General features: G+C 45.0%; 1 protein-coding gene across 3 annotated transcripts; it reads right to left on the bottom strand.

Moving 5' to 3' along the window:
- Positions 1–410: 410 nt before the first annotated feature.
- On the bottom strand, positions 411–23,280 carry NR1D2 (nuclear receptor subfamily 1 group D member 2). 3 transcript variants are annotated; one of them, XM_053409971.1, is made up of 8 exons: positions 22,837–23,280; positions 14,142–14,399; positions 11,038–11,126; positions 9,989–10,133; positions 6,895–7,553; positions 5,545–5,730; positions 3,149–3,359; positions 411–940 (listed from the first exon to the last, which is right to left on the bottom strand). In XM_053409971.1, exons 1-8 carry the CDS (start codon positions 22,850–22,852, stop codon positions 744–746), a joined length of 1,761 nt encoding a protein of 586 aa, XP_053265946.1. In that variant the 5' UTR covers positions 22,853–23,280; the 3' UTR covers positions 411–743. The 3 variants fall into 3 exon arrangements, with proteins under 3 accessions (XP_053265946.1, XP_053265948.1, XP_053265949.1); XM_053409973.1 differs by lacking the exon at positions 22,837–23,280 and adding an exon at positions 13,578–13,675 and having other exon boundaries at positions 14,142–14,244; XM_053409974.1 differs by lacking the exons at positions 14,142–14,399; positions 22,837–23,280 and adding an exon at positions 12,479–12,595.
- Positions 23,281–26,550: the final 3,270 nt, after the last annotated feature.

Here is a 26,550-nt window from a genome sequence, read left to right as displayed (position 1 = left end):
GGCCAACCACCTTTCGTTTGGTTAACTTCTTCACAGTTGAAAAATATTGTGAAGAAATTCTATGCATGTTGTTTCAATTAGAACTATTTACATACATACACTTAAATATATACATACACAAACAATGTATTTCTTAAAAGTCATAACACGCCCAACATCTCTTCATACTATACATACATACAGCACATTTGCGCTTGTGCTTGGAGCTATCTAATCGGTTTACAGTGAGACTTCCCCATGGAGCTCCTAAGCTTCCGAAAAGCAAAACAAATTTTCTGAGCTTCCTACTGAACCAAGATGAGATGCTCAAAGGGGGGGATAAACAAATTAAATCCATCTTCAGTTACTGTAGTGTCATTTATCCAAAATTCTGTTTTCTGCATATAGCCATTGTGCATTCTTGTTTAATTGGTCTTTACTGTAAGGGTGCAGTAATTAACAGTCAATATCCGTAAGATTGAGTGTAACCTCTTCACTTTTAGTGCAAATGGGGCTGTTTTTGGATAATCATGAAGAAATCTGTGGCCATGTTGTCACTGACGGAAAAAATGGTCAACCCGAAAGGTTGTTATTGCATGGCAACAGAACAGCAGACAGCAAGTTCTTCTTCTCCACAAAAGGTACATACATACAAACAAACAAACAAACAAACAAACAAACATAAATAAACATTTTATAGCATGAAATAACCACAGTTAATTGACAGGAAGCAAGTCCATTCTATAAACAAAAGAGGTAAATGCCTATGGGTGAACTTTAAAGGCCAGGAGTTCCTCAGAGTGCATGTTGTTTAAGGAACGCAAGTCAGGCAACTTCAAGAGTAGTTTTGTAAATATAGAGGCTTCGTTCGGATGGTTTTTTGTGATTAAGGTCCTAAGCACGCGGATTAGTGTTTCTTGCAACGCTTCCACCGAGTTGACATTTTCTATTCCCGATCGTTCTAAACAACGGAAGAGAATGGAACGGAGACGGTTATTTGGTGTGCCAATTTAACACTGGTTAGTATGAAATTCAACTCTACGTTCAGCTATTCGTCAAAGCATTTGTGTTAGTGGGAATTCAGGGTTGACTAAGGAAGAGGTAATACAAACAGAGGCATAAACCTACATACTGAAGCTTTTAGTTAGGTGCCTGTTTTGCAAAGCACTTCCCGACATCCTCACATAACAAAAAAATCCTACCCTAAGTCGAAAGGGTTGTATTCAAGGTTAGCCAAACTCAGAGTGGGCCCACTGGAATTAGTGAACGTGACTAACTTATGTTCGTTTATTTTAGTGGGTTTACTCAAAGGTACCCCTGGAATGCAGAGCAGTGTCCCCTTATTTTGTGATGCTATGAACAATTCAGAACTCCTCTTCTTTTGTAGCAAGAGGAATTTAATGGAAAGGGAACAAGAATGAGGACCTGTTCTGCTCTACTCGCCAAGTACATGGGGCCACTTTATCTTCTGCTGTACAGCTCTGCAGCAACTAAGGGTTCACCCACACTTACCCTGTAATTTTTAGGCGTTTGATTTTTAGGTTTCTTCTTTTGCCCAATTTCCCCCAAGGAAACCGCGCTGTTTACTGATGAATCAGAACAAACACCCATGGGTTTTCTGCATATTAATGCTTCTTCCAACTCAGCAGTAAACAGTGGGTATTTTTTTCCCCAGGGAAAGTGGCAGGACAAAGGAAAAACCTCTTGGACAGTGCCTAGAAAGTTTGTCTGAAATACGACGGCCTCTGGTGGGGCCTGGGATAGTGTGGGACTCCTGCTTCACAGAGAGAGGAAGATCCATAGGTAGAGAAAGGCCCATGTATGAAAGCATTCTCCTGCTTGGACTACTGCAAGGTGCTCTACGTGGGGCTACCATTGAAGGTGACCTGGAAACTACAACTAATCCAGAATGCGGCAGCTAGACTAGTGACTGGGAGTGGCCCCCAAGACCACATAACACTGGTCCTGAAAGACCTACATTAGCTCCCAGTACATTTCTGAGCACAATGCAAAGTGTTGGTGCTGACCTTTAAAGCCCTAACGGCCTCGGCCCTGTATACCTGAAGGAGCGTCTCCACCCCATCGTGCAGCCCGGACACTGAGGTCCAGCTCCGAGGGCCTCCTGGAGGTTCCCTCACTGAGAGATGCGAGGATACAGGGAACCAGGCAGAGGGCCTTCTCGGTAGTGGTGCCCACCTTATGGAATGCCCTCCCATCAGATGTCAAGGAAATAAACAGCTATCTGACTTTTAGAAGACATCTGAAGCCAACCCTGTTTAGGGAAGTTTTTAATGTTTGATGTTTTATCATGTTTTTAATATTCTGTTGGGAGATGCCCATAGTGGCTGGGGAAACCCAGACAGATGGGTGGGGTACAAATGATAAATTATTATTATTTATTATTATTCTCTTTGCATGCTACAAAACCCTCTGCAGCTGCTGCTCCTGTCATTGGTGCTCTGTTGGTAGAGGGGGCAGAAAGGAGGCAATCCAAGGTGGATTAGGAGATGCTTCCATTCCTTGGGATTTGGGGAGGTGGCAGAGGTGGAGAGTAAGAAGCACATCAGACCTGGAGTGTCCTTATTTTTCTTTCCCATTAGAATTAATGCGAGGGGAAATTGTAAAAACAAACAACCAAAAAGCTGATGGCATGAACCCACCTGACATGCAAGGGTACGTTGGCGCGATTTCTGCAGCATTGCATGTCGATGAGAACGCATCCTCTCAGGTCGCTTAACAAACAGTAACCCTTAACCATGTATTTATTGCTTTCTCAAAAAGCCAAAAGCGATTTGCAATAAAGAAAAACCTTGACACTTAACATAAAACAAAAGAATGAACAGCAAAAGGATAAAAATCACACATGAAAATTGGCCGCAAAATGAAAAAGTCCTCGCAGGTGTGGCAAAAGAGAAATGTTACTAATGGAACAGAAAAATAAAGCACTTGAAAATCTGCTGTTGTTGAAATTCTTCCACCCCACATCAATGACGGAAGGATATAATTCTCAGGTGCTCTGAAGAAACCCCCACTTATTTATAAAAATAAACAATACTCCCTAACCCATTAGCTAGATTACTTTTATTCTGAAAAGACAACAAAGGTGCCGATTTTAAATCTGGAGATATACAAGAATATTTTATTCCATGGTATGGATTAACTTTCTTACCAGCAGACACAAGGACCACAGCTGTAAACAAGCTCATTTCTTCATCACTAAGGTTCAGGGCATTTAGTTTCTCACTAAACTCAAACATGGAGTTGAGCAGATCACCAGCTCCCATGGAACGCAGATCGTCCACACTGTATTTCTTTCCACTGAGAAAAGTGACAGTGCGATCCTTTGCATCAAATAAGGATGCAAATCGTACCATTAAAACCTATACAAAAGAAAAAAGAGCAATTAAAAAAAGATTAGACCAATCTGCAGGACATTAGGGATAAAATAAATCAGTGTGTAACACTATACATTGATAATGTTGCTTGTCTGACAGCTGATGAACAGGTACAATTGCTTTTTTAAACAGAAGGAATGTTGTTTCTGTACATGAAAACAGGTTTCCCCACAAAATGACCAGCACAGAAAGCTTCCTGCATCACCAACATACCTCCACCTGTGTAATACTGTCTCTGGTCCACAGCCTACTTTTAGATTACTCATTTGTTTATAAATCACCTTCCACGATTTTCTAAAGTAAATACGGACACTATACAGGCTAAAATATTCTCACAATAAATGTCTGGACGAGATGAGTTAGCTTATACAAACTGATTTCAAGCAAAAATAAAATAAAATTAAGATTTACAAAGGTAATACAGAAAGGAGTACAGTGGAACCTCGGTTTTTGAGCGTCTCGAAAGCCGAACGTTTCAGTTTTCAAATGCTGAAAACCCAAAAGTAACTGCTTCTGTTTTCAAACACGCCTAGGAAGTCGAACAGCTTCCGAGCTGCATTTCTCAATTTTCTCAGTTGAGTTTTCCGACCGCCCATAGCGCCTCGGTTGTCAAATGTTTCGGAAGTTGAATGGTCTTCCGGAACAGATTACGTTCAACAACTGAGGTTCCACTGTATTTTGGCTTAAAAAACCAGAAACAAGGAACATTTCCCTGCACGTTTTGCTCCCACATTTGCAGTCTGCTCTTGCTCTTGAAAAACAGGGGGTTCACCGTACTTAGCTAATTGGGAATTATTGGCCTAGATCATTTACAAGAACGGGTTTTATTCAAAAACCAAAGCTTACATCATTACATGTATGCTCTGTAGAGAACATGCTAAGTGTGGTTGAGCATAAACTCACACGCAATGTCCCTTGAGGGGGACGGGGTAGTGGTGTCACAATATCAATAATTATTATTATTTATTATTTATTCCCCAGCCATCAAAAATTACTTTTTGAAAATATTTCAATAATAATAGTAATTTATTTATTTCTACCCCACCCATCTGGCTGGGTTTCCCCAGCCACTCTGGGCAGCTCACAACAGAACATTAAAAACAGAATAAAACTTCAAACGTTAAAAACTTCCCTAAAGAGGGCTGCCTTCAGGTGTCTTCTAAAAGTCAGGTGGTTGTTTATTTCATTGATATCTGACAGGAGGGTGTTCCACAGGGCGGGCGCCACTGCCGAGAAGGCCCTCTGCCTGGTTCCCTGTAACTTGGCTTCTCACAGCAAGGGAACCACCAGAAGGCCCTCAGTGCTGGACCTCAGCGTCCGGGCAGAACGATGGGGGTGGACACGCTCCTTCAGGTATACTGGGCCAAGGCCGTTTAGGGCTTTAAAGGTCAGCACCAACACTTTGAATTGTGCTGGGAAAAGTACTGGGAGCTAATGTATGTTTGTCAGGACTGGTGTTGTGTGGTCTCAGAGGCCACTCCCAGTCACCAGTCTAGCTGCCGCATTCTGGTTTAGTTGTAGTTTCCGAGTCACCTTCAAAGGTAGCCCCATGTAGAGTGCATTCCAATAGTCCAAGCAGGAGTTAACTAGAGCATGCACCACTCTGGCGAGACAGTCTGCGGGCAGGTAGGGTCTCAGCCTGGATACCAGATGGAGCTGGTAGACAGCTGTCCTGGACACAGAATTGACCTGCGCCTCCATGGACAGCTATGAGTCCAAAATGACTCCCAGGCTGCGTGCCTGGTCCTTCAGGGGCACAATTACTCCATTCAGGACCAGGGAGTCCTCCACACCCACCTGTCCCCTGTCCCCCCAAAACAGTACTTCTGTCTTGCCAGGATTCAACCTCAATCTGTTATCTGTTAGGTATTCAACACAGTCCCACATCTAAGGCTACGTCACATTGACATTCTGTAAGGGTAAGAGGGTAAGAGAACTGAACTCATATTCCTGAGAGGAAGAACAAGCCAAAGTAGCAGTAGATTTGTGCAAAGATAACCTCTGCCAAACATTTCGGACGACTGCTGCAGACAGCAGCACTAACTTTTGATCCATTTTTAACCGACAAGGCTGCAGGGGGGAAGAAAAGGTCAAAACAAAATGAATCTATTATATATATAGAACGCCACAGCAAAACATCTGCAATACATTCAGTTAAGATAATATTCACCTCAAAAGTTCCAGCCTTCAGAAGGTTTACTTGGTCATGCTGCGAAAGGTCTCGGAAGCCTGGGACACGTTTGGCAAACTCCACCACTTCCTTCACAGCAGGAGTAAAGCTCATGGAAAATTCTTCCCAGACTTCATGACCAGACTTATTTGGGTCCACAAAAGGAGTCTTGTTCATTGGGCAAACCTAGATATTTATACACACAGTCTCAATATTCTATTCCAAGCAAACTGGCCGAGCGATTTCATAGTTTCAAAAATCTTCATAAGTTATTACAATAATAGGAACATCAACAAAATATAGTTGGAGACTAGGTACTAAATGTGTGTTACGATCCACAGTACAGTTTAATGAAAAAATATTATTATGAAAGATTCACTTCCAAGACTCAGCAATTTTTTAAAATCAGAGCTTAAATTGATCGGTTGCATCTTCCTGAAATCTGCATGTGTATTTGATCTCTCTTCTGCTTTCCAATGCACATTAAAAACATGGCATACAAAGCAGGAGAGAAAGAGAAACTTAAAAGCTGCATTTAATTCTCAAATAAAAATACTGTGAGCCTGATCACCACCAAGTTTTTGGTGAAAGACGGCAGCTGGTTAAGTTTACTGACATTAATTTTCCTAGCAATTCACAATTCATTAGATGACAGTTAAATCTTATTACCCAACTGACTGAATTCTATAAAGGGGGGAGACACATTAGAGCGCCTTAAGGCTGCTTTACACATGCTAAACAGGTTTTAGATTTACAACAATATGCCTAGCCAAGGCTTGTGTTTGAGCACTTCTCCCTCTTCTGGAGCCATTGTGGGGAGTAGTTCACTTCTGCTTCCATTTTTGATTAACCAGAGTTTGCCGAGTTGTGACAAACTGTGGTTAATTTTAACTCCGGTTAGCTGAAGCGAGACAACCTCATGCCATAGTTTATGCAGCTGGCTACATTTCGAGTTTGGATAGCACAGCAAACTGGGATTGATTAAAAAACGAGAAGCAGAAGCTTCCCAAGATTAGAAACAAACCATATTTGGGGTTGAGGTTAAACACAACAATGGCAAACATTTCCCACTATCAGTCATTTTCCCAACCATACTTCTTCTTTTTTCAATTGGAAAGAGGTTCTTTTAGCGATGGGCCAATTGATTTTGGCAACCCCTGCCCCCCCCCAAAACACCTCAGTAATCTCCCTCTCCTATTTGTTGTTGTTGTCATTACCCTGAGGATATTATTTCACTAACCAAGGTGGTCCCAGGGAGAAGCCACTCCCAGCCCATGTGACTAGTCTGAACCTGCGCCAAGTTACAACCCCTTAGAGAACTGTGCAAGAGAAATTAAGAATTAGTTGTACCAGGTGCATCCTTTCTCCGGGCTTGCAGGGGTAGGAATTCATAGACACATGGTGAGGAAAGCCACTTTCAGGCCTACCATTGCAACTTTTTGAGGCGGCGCCATTAGCAATGTTCACCGAATGGCTGTTTGTAAAGCAAAGGTTACTACGCCCATTTGGATAATGCATGTTGTTTCGCCCTTTGTGTTGTCCAATGAAATGTTGTTCATTCCCACCATGGTGGGCGCAGCTTATGCCACTATTATTGGTTTCGCTACCACCACTGTATTTTAGGTTTCTCTGCATATTCTGGGGCTGCCCAGGAGTGTGAGGGTTTTCGGGTTGCTCCTGGTTGTACATAAAGGTATCTTTGTGGGCTCTGGTCACCATGCCAATCACTTCTTCCTTAGCAATGTCAGAGGGGGGAGGGGGAGGAGGGGGGAGGAGGAGAGCAGGAGAAGGAGAAGAAGAAGAACAGCCGCCAGCGTTTTTCTGCTCTTCTTGCCGTTTGGCGCTCAGCTCTTCTTGAGGCAGCAGAAGCAAAGGTTCTTGGCTCTCTTTCGAGGCTTCGCTGGACAAATGATCGCTGAACTGGGTGTTCATCATGGTTTTCATGGCGCTTTGCATCTCGATCAACATCCTCTGCTTCTCACGTTTAGGAATCCGGCCAAATCGAACGGCTTCAGAAAAGGAACAAAACCAAAACAAGACTCTTTAGCTACACGCGGGCTGACAAATTCTAGCGGAAATGCTGTGCAAGCAAACAAAACTCTCTCCTGCTTCAAAAACAAATCAAAACACAGAGAATCACACGCTGCTCGGTGCTTTTTTTACTGGGGTACGCAGTACAGGCACCTCTTTTTGGTTGTTAAAAAGTGTGGCCCTTACTGTAACAACTTCATAGTAAGTATCGGTACCTATTTTTGTAGGAAAAAAAGCACTGGTGCCACTGATTAAACCAACGAGTGTATTTTTGATGGTAGTTCTCCAAACAAGGACTAGGGGACTATGATATTTGTTTTCTGAGCCCAAGACAGCTTCAGATGTGTGCGGCTTCTCAAACAGGAGCTTTGACTGCAAGGCCAAACAGCAAACTGCTTTCGAAAAGGGAGGGAACTTTTACATGATTTGCTGGTTGAATTGACCCATATGTAACCCACCTTGCAGCCACATGAAGAAAGGCAGGTTATAAATGCATATACAGTGGTACCTCAGGTTACATACGCTTCAGGTTACAGACTGCGCTAACCCAGAAATAGTACCTCAGGTTAAAGGAGAACAGAAATCATGCTCCGGTGGTGCGGCAACAGCGGGAGGCCACATTAGCTAAAGTGGTGCTTCAGGTTAAGAACAGTTTCAGGTTAAGAATGGACCTCCGGAACGAATTAAGTACTTAACCTGAGGTACCACTGTAGTAGTAGTAGTAGTAATAATAATAATAAATAATAATTTATACACTGCCCATCTGGCTGGGTTTCCCCAGTGAAGTGTGCTTGAGCGTTGTCTATGCATAAAGTTGCAGGAGGGCCAGAATTCATCTCTCGGTGGCTGTGTCTGGAAGACCTTAATATATTTTCGATTTGACTTTGGGGGTGTGGGGGGGAGAGACACACCTTTTGCATTTAGTACCATTAATATGAGTCTTGAGTAAGTGCATACTTGTTTGGCCGTAAGCCACAACTGTATGAAGGTACTTAACCCGAGGTACCACTGTAAATAAATGTCATAAAAGGATCATCTGTCTGAGCGGGGGGCATTCCCTGGGCTTGGAGAAGCCTAAGGAACTTTACCAGAGAAAGCAGCCCATATTGGCTGCCCCGGTTAGCAATGTGTTTTCGCAACTTACAGTGGTAAGAGATTGCTTTGACTTCCTTTCCCACAAACACAAGCAATAACACGATGCAGGAAGCAGTTTTCATGCTGCAAGTGGAAGAAGTAACAGCCGTCACTTGTGTAGCTAAGAACAAGCTACGGCATCATTTTAAAAAGGCATGGCCGCTTACCGTTTGGCAGCTCATGCAAAGTATAAAGGACATGTTGGCTTGAGAGAGAAGAAAACCAGCCCCTTATGCTGGTCTGCCAATATGGGGGAAAGATGGTGTCAAGCAAAATCAGATTCTGGTTCGACAACCACTATTACTGCCTCCCAGCTATAGGACTGGTTTGCATGTGTTTCCTCCCAAGGCCCCTTAAGCCCTCAATCCCCTTAGAAATTAATGCATATTGTTTCACCATTTCCTGTACTTTTCCATGTACAAGACTAGGTTATTTTCTTTAAAAATCATGCTAAAAAGTGGGGGTTGTCTTATACAAGGTTAGTGCATAGGGTGGACGTTTGATTGGTTGCTGCCGAGGCTGTCAGGGGCTATTGTGCGTGTTATTGGTTGCTGCGTCAAAGGGTGGTGTTGATTGGCTGACGCTCCGGTAGTTGGATGGGTGATTAGCAGCTTCTGCCGGCGATGGGACAGACGGGAGGCGGACTTAGCGATGCGTGAGCAATCTTCGGCAATCCCCCCTACGAAAAGCTCAACGACTCTGTGCCATCTCCCCCCATTTTCTTAAATTTGAGTCCCCCAAAATTGGGGATGTCTTATACATGGGGGGGGGCGTCTTATAGACGGAAAAGTACAGTATATTGTCCATTCTCAGTGCAATGGATACAGTTTATATCACGGACAGAAAGCTCATTGCCAGGCTTCACATGCACTACCTCTGTAATCCTTACCACTTTCCTGTATGCTCTGTCAGTATTTTCCCAATTTTGCCCCCCCCCCCGCCCAAAGGAAGGAGTGTAATAAAAAAAATAGCAGGTTGTCATTAAGGCATCTCATAAGTTCATGGTTAAGGTGACATTTGAATCAGTTTGCATGTCACACCATTACTTAACACCAGGGTTTCCCAAACGTGGGTCTGCGGCTAATTTTTTTGGACTACAACTCCCATCATCCCTAGTTAGCAGGACCAGTGGTCAGGGATGATGGGAACTGTAGTCCAAAAACAGCTGGTGACCCAAGTTTTTGGAAAAACCTGCTCTAGACCAACTTTTTATAATTAGGTATGAAAAGCACTACAATTCACCTTTTTGAAGCTAACTGCTCTCAATATAGAAACATACCATCTCTTGACATCCCAACCGACAAACATTTTTTGAACCGGCACTGCTGGCACCTGTTCCTATTCATTCTCATTATAGAGCAGTTATTATTCTTCAGGCACTTCTTGTATTTGATATTCTGCTGGATGCTTCTTCTGAAAAAGCCCTGAAAAGGACAAGCAACTGTTAAATTTCAAACCACCTTTTTTTTTTGCAAGCAATTTTCAAGCCCCATCAACAAAAACTTGCATTGTAACCTGGAATCTGGCTATGATGACAATAATATGCCAACTGATGTCCCCAGGCAGCACCTTTTCAACCAAGCACATTTCAGTAGTGCTTTTTTTCTGGAGGTACACATAAAGGTAAAGGGACCCTGACCATCAGGCCCAGTCGTGAACGACTCTGGGGTTGCGCCGCTCATCTCGCTTTACTGGCCAAGGGAGCCAGCATGCAGCTTCTGGGTCATGTGGCCAGCATGACTAAGCTGCTTCTGACGAACCAGAGCAGCACACGGAAACGCTGTTTACCTTCCCACCAGAGCGGTACCTATTTATCTACTTGCACTTTGACGTGCTTTTGAACTGCTAGGTTGGCAGGAGCAGGGACCGAGCAATAGGAGCTCACCCCGTCGCAGAGATTCGAACCACCGACCTTCTGATCGGCAAGTCCTAGGCTCTGTGGTTTAACCCACAGCGCCACCCGCGTCCCTGGAGGTATGCATACCGCTCAACATTTTGTGAATCCAAGTTTGGCCTCATTGAGGGGCAGTATTTCAATACGAGTAGGAAAATGAGAGTACCCCTAAACATTATTTTAATAGAAAAAAGCACTGCATTTCAATATTCCTAGTCCTGTACATTGAGACCCCCAAAAGGATGGAAGGTCACAATAACAAGACTCGCTTAGAAGATTCTGGATAGTTTTAAAGCTTGTAGGGTTAGGGTTTTAGAGCTGCAACAAACATTTGCTCCCCCCCCCCCAACCACCAGGTACATCTGCACTTGTCCCTGAAATTCTATTCGCCAACTGCTCCAATAAGATATTCACATTATAAAATTATACTTCACCTTGCACCCCTCACAGGCATGGACCCCATAGTGGAATCCTGAAGCAACATCTCCACAGACTTTACACAGCAGGACCATGCCATTAAATTCTATAAATAGAAAAATAAGCATTACAACCTAATAGAAACAACACATATTTGACTTGTGTTACATTCTTTTTGTTAAGAGGCAAATTCCAGTATACCTGAAGGAGTGTCTCCACCCCCATCGTTCAGCCCAGACACTGAGGTCCAACTCCGAGGGCCTTCTGGTGGTTCCCTCACTGTGAGAAGTGAGGTTGCAGGGAACCAGGCAGAGGGCCTTCTCAGTAGTGGCGCCCGCCCTGTGGAACGCCCTCCCGTCAGATGTCAACGAAATAAACAACTTTCTGACATATAGAAGACATCTGAAGGCAGCCCTGTTTAGAGAAGTTTTTAATGTTCAATATTTGGGAGCCGACAAGAGTGGCTGGGGAAACCCAGCCAGATGGGCGGGGTATAAACAATTAATTATTATTATTATCATTATCACTATTGATTGGGTCTAAAATGAATTCCACATGCCTTCCTACTTAGTTGATTCCCTCAGCTAAGAAACAAAATTGTATCTAGGCCTTGGAGCGAGGATTCCCAAACTTGGGCTCCAGGTGTGGTTGGACTACAACTCCCATCTGCTTAGCAAGCAGGACAAGTGCTCAGGGATCATGGGAATTGTAGCCCAACAACAGCTGGAGACACAAGTTTGGGAAAGCCTGCTTTAGTGGTTGGCCTAGGGCAGGAGTAGCTAACCTGTGGTTTTCAAGACCTTGCTTTACTACAATTCACACTATTCTTGACCATTCAGATCACTAAGCTGGGGCCAATGGGAGTTGGGGGTCTAATGACCATAGGCTGGCTATGGTCACTCAAGAACTGAGCTATCGGCCCCAGTCATCATGGCCAATGGTTAGGATTGATGGGAATCTTACAACATTGAGAGGGCCACAGGATTCTATCCTTCCCTTAGAACAACTCTAGGAAGCCTGCATAGAATAACCATGCATGTGACCATCACAGAGATACTTCTCCACTTGGAAACTACTGTAAAAAAGAAAAAATACTGTCTCTAAATTTCCCTTTGCATTTTGCTGTCTTCAGCCTGCATGTTTATCATAGTACCGTCACAAAATCATAGCACCAACACAAAATTTCAGAGAACAGCAAACAGATACATTTGCTTTGTGACACCAAAATGTGAGCACTGCAATATGTTGGTGCCATTGTAGTAAACACACTTTCATAAATGTGTAGGATTCAAATGCTGGCCATGATTTGTCATATGAAGTTTTTTTTATTATTATTACTCTGAAGTTATTTGAAACCTGTATGCTAGGGCAATCTTTTTGCTACCAAATGTGTATGTGCGTATATATCCATAGACAACATTTATGTACATATACATATAGATGTAGATACAGTGGTACCTTGGTTGTTGAACTTAATCCATTCGACTCCTGGAACCGTTCAAAAACCAAGGTGTGGCTTCCGATTGTCTGCAGGAGCTTCCAGCACTCAATCGGAAGCCCCGTCAGACATTTGGCTTCCGAAAAACGTTTGCAAACCAGAACAGTCACTTCTGGGTTTGCGGCGTTCAGGAGCAGATTTGTTTGGGAACCAAGCCGTTTGACAACCAAGATACCACTGTATACACACAAATATACCACCAAATTGCAAACAAAGAAACACCCTGGGTGCTGACTTTATCAATGATGAAAATCTTGTTATCCATGAATCATGTTGGAAACAGTTTCCAAGTAGAGTCAAATACAGAAACAACAGTTAGGAAGATTAGCAACCGCTTCAGCACCAAGCACACTCGAGGAAAATTATTTCTAGTATAGCTCTACAGATAACAACCAAGTTGCTGCTGGCCTCTGGAAAACAAAACCACACAAGAAATCTTGCAAAAAAAACCAAAAACCAAACCATGTTCTATTACAGTAAGCCAGGATTTTATACTGGGATTACGTTCTGGGATAGCAGCCCAAGCCAAAATTGCATACAGGCAACTCTCAATTTGTGCAGTGGCAAAGCACATACTTTTCCCTCAGAGATGCCTCTGTTTCAAAAGCATCAGTTACTAGGGGATGGGAAAGACCTTAGCCTGAGACTAGGGGCGGGAGCGCTACCAGTTAGATTAGGGAGCACTGGGTGAGGTGGACCCAGTATGGAATATGGCATCTTATATTCCTTCTACATTTAAAATAATATACACAGGAAAACTTGGGTGCTGTTACAGATTTAATCTTAGCACTATGGAAGATAGAATCTGTGGATGATGAGTCTTATTTTGGTGTTCCCACTATTAACCGTGTACAGCGCGCTGCCAAACTTTTACCTACTTTCTGTTCGGTAATTTGCTTCGAGTTTACTGTAAGCAGACAATGAGCTGTATAAAAGCAACCTTTTACACAACTGGAAGCCTCGGTGGCCTCAAAATGGGGAAGGTTGCTTAACTGGGATGGTTGGAGGGGGACAAGTCTGGGGGTCCTTTCATAGTCAGATCTCGACTTTTAAACTTACTTGTGGACCACAGGACAACATGGCCTGTTGGCACCACTTTGCACTGTGAGGCAGGAGCTCCAGTTTGCCAGAGGTTGAGAACCAGAGCTACAGTCTATCTAGAAGGAAGGAAGTCAGAGGTTAAGCACTGAATGTTAAGTGCTACAGGCTCTAGGCAGAAGGATGCCCTCAGGCCGCAGACAAATATATTTATTTAGTGTGGACAACATATCAATGATCAATTCAGGTGTTATGTTTGCCAATCATGGTTTGGAGATTGGGAATTCCCAATGTGTTTAGAGGCTTCTTCCTCCAGCTCCTCCCTTTTAGGTTTTGCTATAACCATAGCATGCCATTATGCCTGAATCAGGACTAAATATGGATAGTGCCAACTAGGAGAGTCTCCAAACCATGGTTTGAAGAATCCTGATCTGTAGTCAAACCCAGACCAGCCCCAGTAGCAGAGCACAGGGGAGAAGATGGAGCCCTACGCACATTCCCTCCCATTCTCCCAACCATAGACTGGCAACATGATGCCTGAATTGAGCCTAAACAAAAGCAGAGCTACTGCAAATGAATACTTACTTGTAAGTCCACCATGACCCTTGGCCAATGCAGTTACACTTGGCTGGCTGGCCTTAACACGGTCATCTAACTGCTCATTCTTTGGTACTCCATCAGAGCCCTCTTTGCTCTTGCCGCTAGAGCTGCCGTCTGAAGAGGAGCTGTTTGGTGACTGCGGTACAGGTGACGAGGACAGGAAGCTGCTCTCCGATCCCTCGCTGTGGCATGAGGCAGGGCTAGAGGCTGAACTTGAAGAGCTGATGTAAGCAATCACACCACCTGTGGGAGGAAAGAAGCAGGAATACGTCTGCCAGCTCACAGATCCACTTTACAAGCCACTTCCACAAGTCTCTCCCACACCACATGTAAACAAACCCCGTTCCAAATGCCTTTCTAATTTTCAGAATCGGATCACGATGCATACTGCAGTGTCTTGCTTTTAGCAATATGTTCCGAAACAAGACACAGTTTATGAAATTAGTTAAGAACGGAAAGTAGAAAATGCAAGCATTTGATAGCTTTTGTTTCTGAGATATTGGAAGAAAAGGAATCAGTGGGATGGACTTGTTAAGTATTCTATACGATTTATGCTGTATGCGTGATGTTCCATTATTATTTTTATCTTTTTGTTTGTAAGCTGCTTTGGGATTTATTTGAATAAAAAGCAGCATAGAAATAGAAGAAAAGACAAGACAAGACAAGAGACTGCAGATAGATTTTCCTTTTCTTTCATGTCTATGAGACAGCAAGCTTAAAACACGTGCTCAAGTGTGTTGACAGAAAAGCATTATAAAAGTGTAACAGATAAATAATAGATAACTCTTCGCACCAACAAAAACTGTAATCCTTATTTATTTCACATGTATCACGTTCTTCCACTCAAAGGAGCTCAGGGGAGCTTGCATATGGTTCCTTAACAGGCTCCATGGCGGGTTTCGCTTCAGCCCCATTGTGTACTGACAGGCCTCCCTCTGGGCATCAAAGTGGCGTGGTCTCAAAAACAACAAAAAGGAAGAAAGAAGTATTTTCATCCATGAAGGATGAACAGAAAGAAAAACATGGAGCAATTTGCTTGGCGCACCTCTATAATTCACCAGGGACTGCCGCTAATAATTCAACAATGAAACCTTCTCCCAAAGAACCTTGGGAACTGTAGAGAGCCTTTTGTTCAACAATCATAGTTCCCCTTCATAGAAGTACAATTCCCTGGGTTCTTTAGAATGAATGAAAGACAATCAGGGACAGATACTCCCCCAAGGGTAAATTTTTCACAAGCACATAAATAAACTCAGGCTGCGATGGTCTCAGAACGTACTCTGAAGAAGTCCTATGGTCAACAATGGGACGACTCCAAAGCAAGTGGTTTGATCATTGCGGCCACTGGCGCCTGCATCCCCTCCACAGGCTTTCTGCAAGGATGCAGGTTCCCAGGTAACTTAAGTGCTTCTGAAATTTTTACCGAATATTCTACCTTGCAAAATAAGAGTGAAGGTTCTAGCCTTGAGATATGCATCTTCAGTCATACACGGAAGGGAGTCAGTTTGTGTGATGAAAAAGATCCCAAGGTCATCTGACAGCAGAATAACCCCTCAGAGAACACATTTCCTAGAACAAATGGATTTTTTTATTTTTTATAAAAATGTACTTTTTGAAACCAGCTTGCTTCTCACTCTCATTTTTCTAAGTGAACTTACATATCTCACAGCTTTCAAATTTTTATTGTTAGGAGTCTGTCTTCGCTTCTCTCCCTTTGTTTATTATTATGTGGAAAAGCCACTTTCCAGTGATTGCAAAGGGGGGGGAAGAAAATTCTGCATTAGCAGAATTTCAAAACCTACAAATGAACTTTCCCCTCTCTTGGAATATACAAGTCCCAAGTCGAAGAGCCTTATTTTAATTACATTTTCTGTGAGTACACAAGACTGCATTCTACTTTAATATTATTGCGGGTGCTTCCAAAGGGGTACTTATCATGGGATTTGAGCTCCCCACACATGCATGACCACAATCTGGAGGGTATCAATGTCTGTTCCCCTTCCCCATTTAATGTGGACTTCCTATTCCCAGGGGAAAGAAAATAAAAACAAGAAACCTCAAACCCTGTTGCCAACAAACCATTGCTGCATTAAATGACCGGTAAAGGTAGAGGGACCCGTGGCCATTAGGTCCAGTTGTGGCCGACTCTGGGGTTGTGGCGCTCATCTTGCTTTATTGGCCAAGGAAGCCGGAGTACAGCTTCCAGGTTATGTGGCCAGCATGACTAAGCCACTTCTGGCAAACCAGAGCAGCGCACGGAAATGCCGTTTACCTTCCCGCCAGAGTGGCACCTATTTATCTACTTGCACTTTGATGTGCTTTCAAACTGCTAGGTTGGCAGGAGCAGGGACCGAGCAACAGGAGCTCACCCCGTTGCAGGGATTTGAACCGCCGACCTTCTGATCGGCAAGTCCTAGGCTCTGTAGTTTAACCCACAACGCCACCCGCGTCCCGCATTAAATGAACTTGCTTGCAAATACAGCCCCATCTGGAAGTACCCCACAACCCAACATTAGCTGTTTCCTAAAGCAAAGACTGGTGCAATTGTGTGTGTGTGTGTGTGTGTGAGAGAGAGAGAGAGAGAGACCGACGCACACCTAGGTCTACAGCTACTATCATATCATACAGGCCTCTTCACAACAACTGATGTGCAGGAGCTGATCTTGCAGACTGGGCCCATTTTCTCCAGGTTCCTGCAAGTGCCAGAAAGAAAAATAACCCCCATTCTCAGGGCACGCCGCCGCCCATGGAATAGCTTGTAACATGGTGACAGCCACCATGTGGCATTTGTTATGTGTGAATCAGCCCCAAGGCAGCAATCCGGAACATGCTTACTTGAAATTGAGGAGATCAGGCATTATATTGAAGGCTGTTGCTTTTGTGTTAATGTCTCTGTAACTGCTTTCATGACCTATTAGATTCACATTTTATCAGTACTCTACAGCAGCATTACTAGGAAGTATTTTGGGGAGAAGAGAACAGGTAAAATGTATTTTCAGGGAGCATGTTCTCTCTTACATTCATGCTCCTAAGTAAACGTGCACAGGTTTGAATAATTTATAAAATCATGGCACAGTCCTAACCTCTTCACATATGCCAGGTTAACGTTTGTCATGGGAAATGTCTAATTCATAAGTAACCACGATAGTACCAATGAAAGAAGTAGATTCAGGCCACAATGAAAATTACATAAGGCTTGGGGCTCCATAATTATTTATATTTAAGAGAATTATTAGCATTCCAGTGACGCATTTGGTAATGAAGCTTTGTATCAAAGGAGAAGCCCCATTTCAAATAAAACATGAAACACTTTCAAAACTTTCAAAGGCGTTCAAATTTGGACATGTATAAACCCACATCCTAGCAGTGTCATGTGAAAAATGCTACTATTATGTGTGAAAAGACATTGACACATGTGCACAGAATAATGCAAATTATTATAATTATAGCTCACTGGGCATGTGCTTTGCCAGGAAGTCATTATGTAACCTACTAGGCATAGTCTCAATATCAGTTTAGTAAGGAAGTTTAACATACGCATAATCAGTCATGTGTAAATGTGTACAATGACTCAGGCAGGGAAAATGCTTAACAACCTACACACAGGCTAAATAGTAAGAAGCATGGAGTTGGGACTTACAGGGCAATGACCCCCCCTGGAAACAAGCAAGCATTTACATTTCCAAGGATCTCTATTAGGAGTGGTGCTGTTTCATATTCACAAAGGATCTGGTTCACAACAAATCGCTCAGGGTGATGAAAACGAGAGAGAGAGAGAGAGAGAGAGAGAGAGAGAGAGAGAGAGGCCATGAAGAGCTCTAAAAGGACTTGTCCAAACTAAATGCATGGGCAACAAAACAGCAACTGAAGTTCACGGTTCACTTTAAACGTAGAATGGTGCACAGGGAAGGGGGCAGAGAAAATAAATTCACACATACACAAGAGGGGAGCTTAACTGGGTGTGACTAGGATCCCAGTAGGGTCACGGTAGGTAGATTTGTGAAAACATCAACTCGATTTGCAGTAGCAGCAAGAAAAGCAAACTCTGTTTTTAAGAATTATTAGGAATGGGAGTGAAAATAAAATGGCCATTATCATTGCACCTTTTCATAATGCTTTCTCCTTTGCTCTGTAGTTTTACAAGGTGATTCCCCTCCTCCTCCTGTTTCCCTCCGTCTATTTTTAGGGACCTGTCAAGACTGCTTTTTGTAAAGCACTATGTATATTCACACAGTGCTATGTACATCCATAGTGCTGGATTCAGAACACTTTCTTTTTAGCGGAGGGAAAAAAGTTGGCCAGGACAGAACACGAACATTACATTGCTATGACAAACATGTGACTAGTGTAGAGAAAGCAAATAAGGACATTTCTCTCTCTTTCTCACAACACCGCAATTTGGAACCACTTGATTACATTAACTGACAGTGCATATAAGGCAGAAAGTACATGGAATGCATAAATAACATTGTGTATCTGCTGTCACAAGATGTGATTGGTGTTTACTAGCTAAGACAGCCGTAAAAAGATTAGACCAGAAATGAGGAATGTATGGCCCTCCAGAAATTTCTGGACTACAACTCCCATCATCCTTGACCATTGGCCATGCAAGCTAGGGCTGGTGGGTGCTGGAAGTCTGACGTTACGCGGAAGGTTATAGGCTGCCCACCACCCTTGTGTTAAGATAGTTTCATGGAGGATAAGTCTACCAGCTGTGATAATCTACATCAGGGTTTCTCAAACTGTTTTTGGACTACAGTTCCCATCATCCTTGGCCATCATCCTAGCTAAGGATGATGGGAGTTGTAGTCCAACAACAGCTGAAGACCCAACTTTGGGAAACCTGGATCTATAGTCAAGTGTGCTTCCGAATACCAGCTAATGGAGAGGGGGGAAAACCCATAAACTATCATTGGCCACTACAGGAAACAGGAAGTGGAACTAGATAAGCCCCTCCATCGGATCCTGCAAAGCTCTTCCTATTTTTGTTATACATGCACATGTGACGGTCAGCAGAGCCAGACCAGAGTCTGGTGATGCAGTCCCCCCAGAATTCCACCAGAGTGCAGGAGCCTCTGGCTACAGAGTCGGCTAGAAGGAACAGCACTTTGGGGGTAGGAATAAAAGGAGAGGTTTTCTAACCGAGTGAGTTAGTTAGGGCTGGATTTAAGATGAGAGATAGGGCTGGATTTGAGAAGAGGGATAGGATTGGATTTGAGATGTTTGACAGGTTTCAGGTTGAGAGATCAAGAGTGACATCGGGAGAACTGGTTCTGAGTAAAGTTAAACAACACAATGAGTTGATTATCCATAGCAAGAGGACAGAGCCTCGTAGCCTGGATAGGGAGACTGGGTTGAGGGTCTGGGTTGAGGGAAAGGCATACAGACAGGAGTGTTCTGGGAGGGCTGAGTTTGAGCCGGGAGAGGTAGATCCTGTGGGAATTCAGGCTACCTGGGTGTCAGTGTAGCCAGAAGGGGAGAGTTCTTCTAGGTACTAGACAACTTCCCAAACCAGTAACAAGGGATGGGGTGATTCCCTAGGTCTGTTACACCATTTAGAAGACCTCAGGTATGGGATGGTTAAGAGCAGGCATCCCCAAACTCGGCCCTCCAGATGTTTGGGGACTACCATTCCCATCATCCCTGACCACTGGTCCTGTTAGCTAGGGATGATGGGAGTTGTAGTCCCAAAATATCTGGAGGGCCGAGTTTGGGGATGCCTGATTAAGAGAGTGGGTAACCAAGGAAAAGTGCCCTCGCTCATGAACCAAAGTATTTAGCTGTGAAGGAAGCGGTACGGTGTTGAAAGTACTTAACTGTAATATCTAAGTGACAGAAACCGAGTTAAGCATTTTGGAATCTATTCTGGAAACCTGAATATTTAACCACCTGAAGTGTACCAACTGATTTCTAGTAACTGAAGTTTAAGAAGAGTTGTGTCTATAATATTCTGTTTAAACCTGACACATCTTAATAGTTAAAGTAAATTAATTAACTTCTATCTGAAATAATGCATTTCCTTACGCACTTGGTTCCATGAACTTCCTTTTGTTTAATAAAACATTTCTTGTTTGTTTGATCAACTCCTGCCTGAGACTCTAAATCATTTAAGTTTTCCCCACTAGATAATCTGTGGTAAATTGTAGAAATTTGTGTAATTGGTGTACCTCAAGGTGGTCGCACTATATTTAATTGGGGGAAGTTAGCAGGAGAGGATCCGCCCCATAATTATTTGGTGGTATTAAGTGGCTTCAACCTTGTTAATTGTTTGTTGCTATCTAGGAGACCTACCAAACACATTTTGAAGAGAACCTGATTGCTATTATTGGGCTTAAAAGCCTTTTCAAGTCATCCAACATCTCCCCCTGGCTCAATCAATTTGTATGCACCTTTGCAAAGTTAAAACCATGCTCAAGGCAGCTTACGACATATTAAAAAAAATTACCCAACTACAAACGTAACAAAAGTAGTCATAAATACTGAACATCACAAAGTTCATTGCTCCAGGAAGCTGGTGCATGTTGTTATATAATCAGTGTTCCACGAATTTTGCCAGCTCAGTCTATTTTATTACAGGGATTTGGGGAGGGCGAATTTCGTAATTCCCATCCCTTCCTGTCTCCTTCGACTTCAGGACTGGTGGAGGAGGCAGCACTTCCCCCCTGGTCCTTGAATAAGACTTTTATAAAACATAACATCGTTCTTATCCTCCTAGCCTCAGGCAAACTGCCCAATGTCCGTAGCTATTATGTAAGTCCCTCCGGAATATGTTCGTGTTGCACCACCTGACTTGCCTATTCCGTGAGCTCAGCCATCAGGGAAGATGACTCTCCTCCGACCTGTTACATTTCGAGCGCCGTGCACATGGGTCGTCTGTACATGTGAGAGAGCGAGGCGGTCGGTGTCACATGGATGCGCGCACACAGAAGCAGCTGCACCAGTAGCCTGCCTCGATTTCCATAGCATTAAGGCAGCTGCGAAGCAGCCCAGCCGGCAGAGGAGGAGGAGGAGGAACTCAAGCGTCCCTAAGGTTCAGATACCCGGTGAATGAGCACTAACTAAAGAGTAAACCTCTCCGAGCACAGGCTTTACTTCCAAGTAAAAATACGCCGGGAGGGGGGAAGCCCTAAATCTAGTAAAAATAAATCTTAACTGAGGTTCTGTCCCTCCTTACGTAAAGCCCCCCCCAACATGCGCCCATGGCACCCCCTATTTTGGGGACGAGGAGACACGCGCGCGCGCCTCTTCCTTGATCCGATTCTCCATGCAAATGTCGCCGCATTGACCTTGCCATTAACCCGTCTACTCGGAAACACGGCCTATTCATTGAATTCAGTGGTGCTTACTCGCAGGTAAGTGCGGTTGTTTTGGATCGCAGCCTCAGGCTAGGCGTTCCTCCTATTACTCCATTAAAAAGGTGTGTGGAGGGGAATTAACATCTGGGGTAGCAGCCACGTGCAGGAACAGGCTCGCTTCTGGGTAGCCACGAAGGAGGATCGGGGCGATCCTACCAGATCTGTCTGAACTCAAAGAGGGGCTTGAAGGCACGAGGATCGCGGCGCTCCCCGGCTTGCGACAGAGCAGCTTCTGCAAAAGAGCAGCGTCGAAGCTCCGCCCCGCAACCTCGAATGCACTCGGATCTCCCGAAGCGGAGCGAGGTCGCCTTGGGGCCGCGCCTGCCTCGCAAGGCGGCGGCTCCTCCTATCCGGCAAGGCTGGAGAGGGAAGAGTCCCCGGCTGGCAGCAGAAGGAAGGGAAGGGAGATTCCCAAGTCTGCTGGGCGCAGTTTTGCAACGCGCCTCCCTCCTCCTCCTCCATCCGCTCTGCCGGCTCCTGCCTGCCTGCCTGCCTGCTTCCCCACGTGTCCTTTCCCCGCGCCGCCCCCTGGATGTAGGTCACCAAAACAAGGGCCTCCCGCCGCCGCCTTCACGTGTCTCTCCACGCGGTCGCCGGCGGGAGGCGGCCGCCCCGTCCCGATTGTGTAATCCCCGACGTCACAGCCAATCAGCGCGCAGGCGGCGCCGAACGTAAACAAAGCGGCGCACGTGGCTCGCCCGACGGTCCATGTGAGCGGCTGCCTTTGAGAACCGGCCGGATGGGAAATGGCTGGGCGGCCGGGGAAAGAGGGAGAAAAGGCGACGCAGGAACCCTAGACGCCGCCGCCTCGCGGAGTCTCCCCGCACCCCGTCCAGGGAGAGGGGAGTCCAGTCAGCCCCGGAGGAGGGAATAAGCCCCTTGGCCCCGGTTTCCCGCACCGGCCGCTTCCTGCCTCCCGGAGGACAGCATGCAAAGCCCCCGATCCTGACCTCGGAAGCCCTTCCTAGGGCGCGCGCGCCAATCCACACGGCACCCACTGCATTGTACGGGGTTGGACTAGATGACCCTCGGGGTTCCCTTCCCACACTACGGCGCGGTAATTCCATGGCAGCTTCGCTTCTGCCACTACCGCAATGCCCAGACTTGCGCGCACATTCCGCGCAAGGAAAAGCCGGTCTTTTTTGTGGGGGGCAGAGCAGCAAGAGGCTGAAATGGGGGGGGGGGGGTCGTGACCCTCCGGGATCAGTGGAGGGAAGGAAGGAAAGGGCTTTCAAGCCTGATCCGCCTTGCTCTCCTCCCTGCTCCGCAGTCATCACTTCCGATCTCTCTTCTGACCTCCCTTATAACCCCAAAGCCTCACTTACCTGCATTGACCTCCATGGCGTCCCCCGTTTTCTACCACGTAGCTGCCTCCGAGAGCCGGGATCATTCACCGCCGGCTTTCGCGGGCTGCTGGGGCGCCTGCCTGCCTCGCTCTCCGCTTGTGCCGAAAGAGCCGGTGCGGCAGCTGTGCCCAAGCGAGCCGCGCCCGCCTCCCGCCTTCCGCCGGCTGCGTGGACGCGCCTCGTGTATGCGAGGCGGGAGGAGGCCAGGTAGCCGCCGCGCCGCCGTCGAACCTTCCTGGGGAGATGGCTTGCTGGGCTGCGGCTGCGGCTGCCGGCTCCTTCCTCCTCCCCCTTCCCCGCACGAGGACGGGGAGAGTCACCGGGAGGGCGGCGCCCACCACGTGCCTCGCCCCGTCGCCGCCCTCGCCTTGCCCACTCGCGCGCCGTCGGAACAGCCGCTGCACCGAGCGGCGTCCCAGCTCGCCCCGCCTCCCCTTCCCGACCGGCTCTTTCAACCCAGTGACACACTTTCCCCGTCACTCGGGGAGGCGGGGAGAGCGAGCGACCCGCCCCTTGTCGCGTGTCAGTCATGTGTGATGAAACGGACACGCGTCTCCGGCTGCACGGTAGCAATTACGCACGAGATCAGGGCATCGAAGTTCCTTTGAAATGCAATCGGTCGTGACTAATACTATCTGGACTGGAGGCAGGGTGCTTGCGGGAGAATCTCCAGAAAAGCTTAGGAAAGAGACCGGCAATCGTGATGACCTTGGAGTTCACAGGAATTCATGGAATCAGAGAATTGGAAGGGTTGGGAGGGACCCAAGGGTCATCTAGTCCAACCCTCTGCAATGCAGGGAACTCAGCTAAAGCATCCATGACAGATCTCCATCCAACCTCTGCTTAAAAACCGCCAAGGAAGTTCAATGGTTCATGGTCTCAGAATATTTTGTTTAACTCAATCCTAGTTTTTCAATTGGAGTTCTTCCTGTGTTTTAATGTGATGATGATGATTATTAATATTATGTATAGTACATTGGTACCTCGGATTTCTAGAATCTTGGAAGCCAAACATTTCGGTTTTTGAACGCCGAAAACCTGGAAGTAACTGCTTCGGTTTTCAAACGCTTTTTGGAAGTCGAACTGTGTGTTTTTCAGTTGTCTCCATTGACTTTGGAGACTGCTGTTTGTGCCTCAGTTGTCGAACGTCTTGGAAGTCAAACAGTCTTCCAGAACAGATTACGTTTGACAACCGAGGCACCACTGTATAGTAAAGTATAATTATTTCATTTATACACCGCCCACTCTGGGCGGCTTCCAACACTCGTAAAAACATAATGAAATATCAACAATTAAAAACCTCCTAATACGGGGCTGCCTTCAGGTGTCCTAAAAGTTGTGTACGTAGTTATTTGTCTCCTTGACATCTGATGAGAGGGCGTTCCACAGGGAGGAGATATAGAAATGTTTTAATAAACAAATATGAAATAAGAAGCTTTGCACTCGGATGTGAAATGTATAGTAAATATTTGTGGCTGAAGCTTCCTGCAGCCTGGAGAAGGATGTTCAGAGCTGTAGGATGGAAGTAACGTTGCTTGCTAAATACCGCCCAACAAAGCATAGCTATTTTTAAATAAGCCTCTGTGGAGATTCGTCAATTCAGGGAAAGGTTGAGAGAATAATCAAAGCAAATATTTAACATGTTTTATGCCAAGTAATATTTAGTTTGCTTTGTGTTTTACAACATTAACATGGCTATATTGCTATAATATCTCTTGCAGACACAAAAATGTGCCTTTGTTCTTAACATTGGAACAATTTGCATTGCAGTTTTCAGTACTATATTACAGAAACATCTCATTGTATTTGGTTATTTTCTGAAATACAAACTTTGTGAGTCAGGCACGAGTTTTTATGTTTAGTTACAACTTACTCTTCTGGGTTTATCCATATTTAATGCTTATTCCCTAGAAATATAGAACAGTTGTATTCTGAAACTGGATTCTCTTTTACACATTATCAGATTGCAGTTTTGCCGACGATATTCAGCGTGGAAATACTCGACCTCTTTTTCAATTGCAAAATAGCCTGTGCCCTGCTGCTAATCATTTTCACAATGTAACATTGATTACACCTAACTTTAATGCTATGTCATCTTTCAGTCACAGTATCATTGCAGAGTCACAGCGCTGACAGATGCTTCCACAAGAAATACAATCATGCAATTTATTCTCCTCACCTCACCAGTGGCACAGGGTCCTTGATCTGGGCTGGGATAACAGTAAAGCAGATATGGTGGAACCCCTGGCCCATAGGCCACATTTGACCTAAGCCCCAATTCGGCACCACAAGATTATTTTGCTCAGTGTGTGGACAGCTGCTCCAAACCTTGCATCCTATGTGACATCAGCCATGGGGCAGGTGGAAATGTGAATGCCAGTGTAAAGTTGGGAGCCTTGAAGGGATCCTAACTGTTCCCTGGCAACTAAAGGTTGCAGCCAATGCCCATTCACTGATTGGCATTGACAGCAAGTTTCCTATGATAGCAGTGGAGGACTCCATAGAGCAACCAGCCCTCATAAGGGAGCTGTTCCTGGAGGAAGAACTGTGAGGGGAGAGACTCCATCAGGCAAGGCTCCTTCTACTTGCCTTGCCCCACCCTCTGCTTCTCAATATGTACTGTATTGTTTTATGTACTGTGGCTTGCCGTTGTTTTATTGATTATAGTTTAGATATTATTGTAACTGTTGAGTGGATTTCTGTTTAACTTTTATGTTGATATTATTTTATACTATTCTCATTGATTGTTGAATGATACTTTTTTGATGTAGGCTGCCTATTTTAAAGTTATGTTTTATTATCACATTTTTGTATTGTATCAGATTGTTCTAAGATGTACATTTTTTGTTTCTTCAGCCTGGAAGATAGAAAGGCGGTATACAAATTAAAAATGATGATGTTGATGCCCAAAGCAGGTTTGCTGTAAGCACTAATATTCATTTGCATCACTAACTTGAATTGATGCTGGTCAGAGGAAGGATCCCTCTCTGCAGGCAAAGTTCAAACTATGCCCCTGCCAATGAATTATTATTTTTTTAGTTTGGGTCAGCTGACCTCTTGGTAATGTCAGGTGATTCACAGATGGCCAGCTGTCTAAATGGGCTTCCAGTGGTGTTCAGGATCTCGGGTGCTATCTGCTCCTCACCCTTGTAATAAAGGGTAAAATCTAGCACACACACCCATTCTCAAAAAATGCTAATTATGTGTCTCATATAACTCTCAGCTACTGCTGCATATGAATAATGGAAACATATACAATGAATTAAATTGATCCCTAAAATGCAAAATGTTGCTGGCATCCATCTGAGACAATGGAGTGTGCCTCCAGGAGTGAAGTCAAACCACTGCGTTAGCAGCACTGAAGTGACATCCCCAGGACGCAAGCCTGGGATGTATGGAGGCCCTGGGTTGCCCAGATGGCATGACCCCATATCTTGGCTTTGCTGATATGGTCCGAAGGAAAGCAGAGCAATATACCTGGCACCAGCTTGGCTGTAGGAATTGCATTACAGTGGATGCTCGGGTTGCGAACATTATCCATGCGGGAAGCACGTTCGCAACCCACAGCGTCACATCTGTGCACACACGGGTTGCAATTCGGCGCTTATGCGCAAAGCACAATTTAGCACTTCTGCGCATGCGCAAGAGCCGAAACCCAGAAGTGACCTGTTCTGGTACTCCTGGGTTCAGCGC

Source organism: Podarcis raffonei, chromosome 12 (genome assembly GCF_027172205.1).
Source record: "Podarcis raffonei isolate rPodRaf1 chromosome 12, rPodRaf1.pri, whole genome shotgun sequence".
Classification (NCBI taxonomy): domain Eukaryota; kingdom Metazoa; phylum Chordata; class Lepidosauria; order Squamata; family Lacertidae; genus Podarcis; species Podarcis raffonei.
This window is presented reverse-complemented; position numbering and strand designations above follow the sequence as displayed.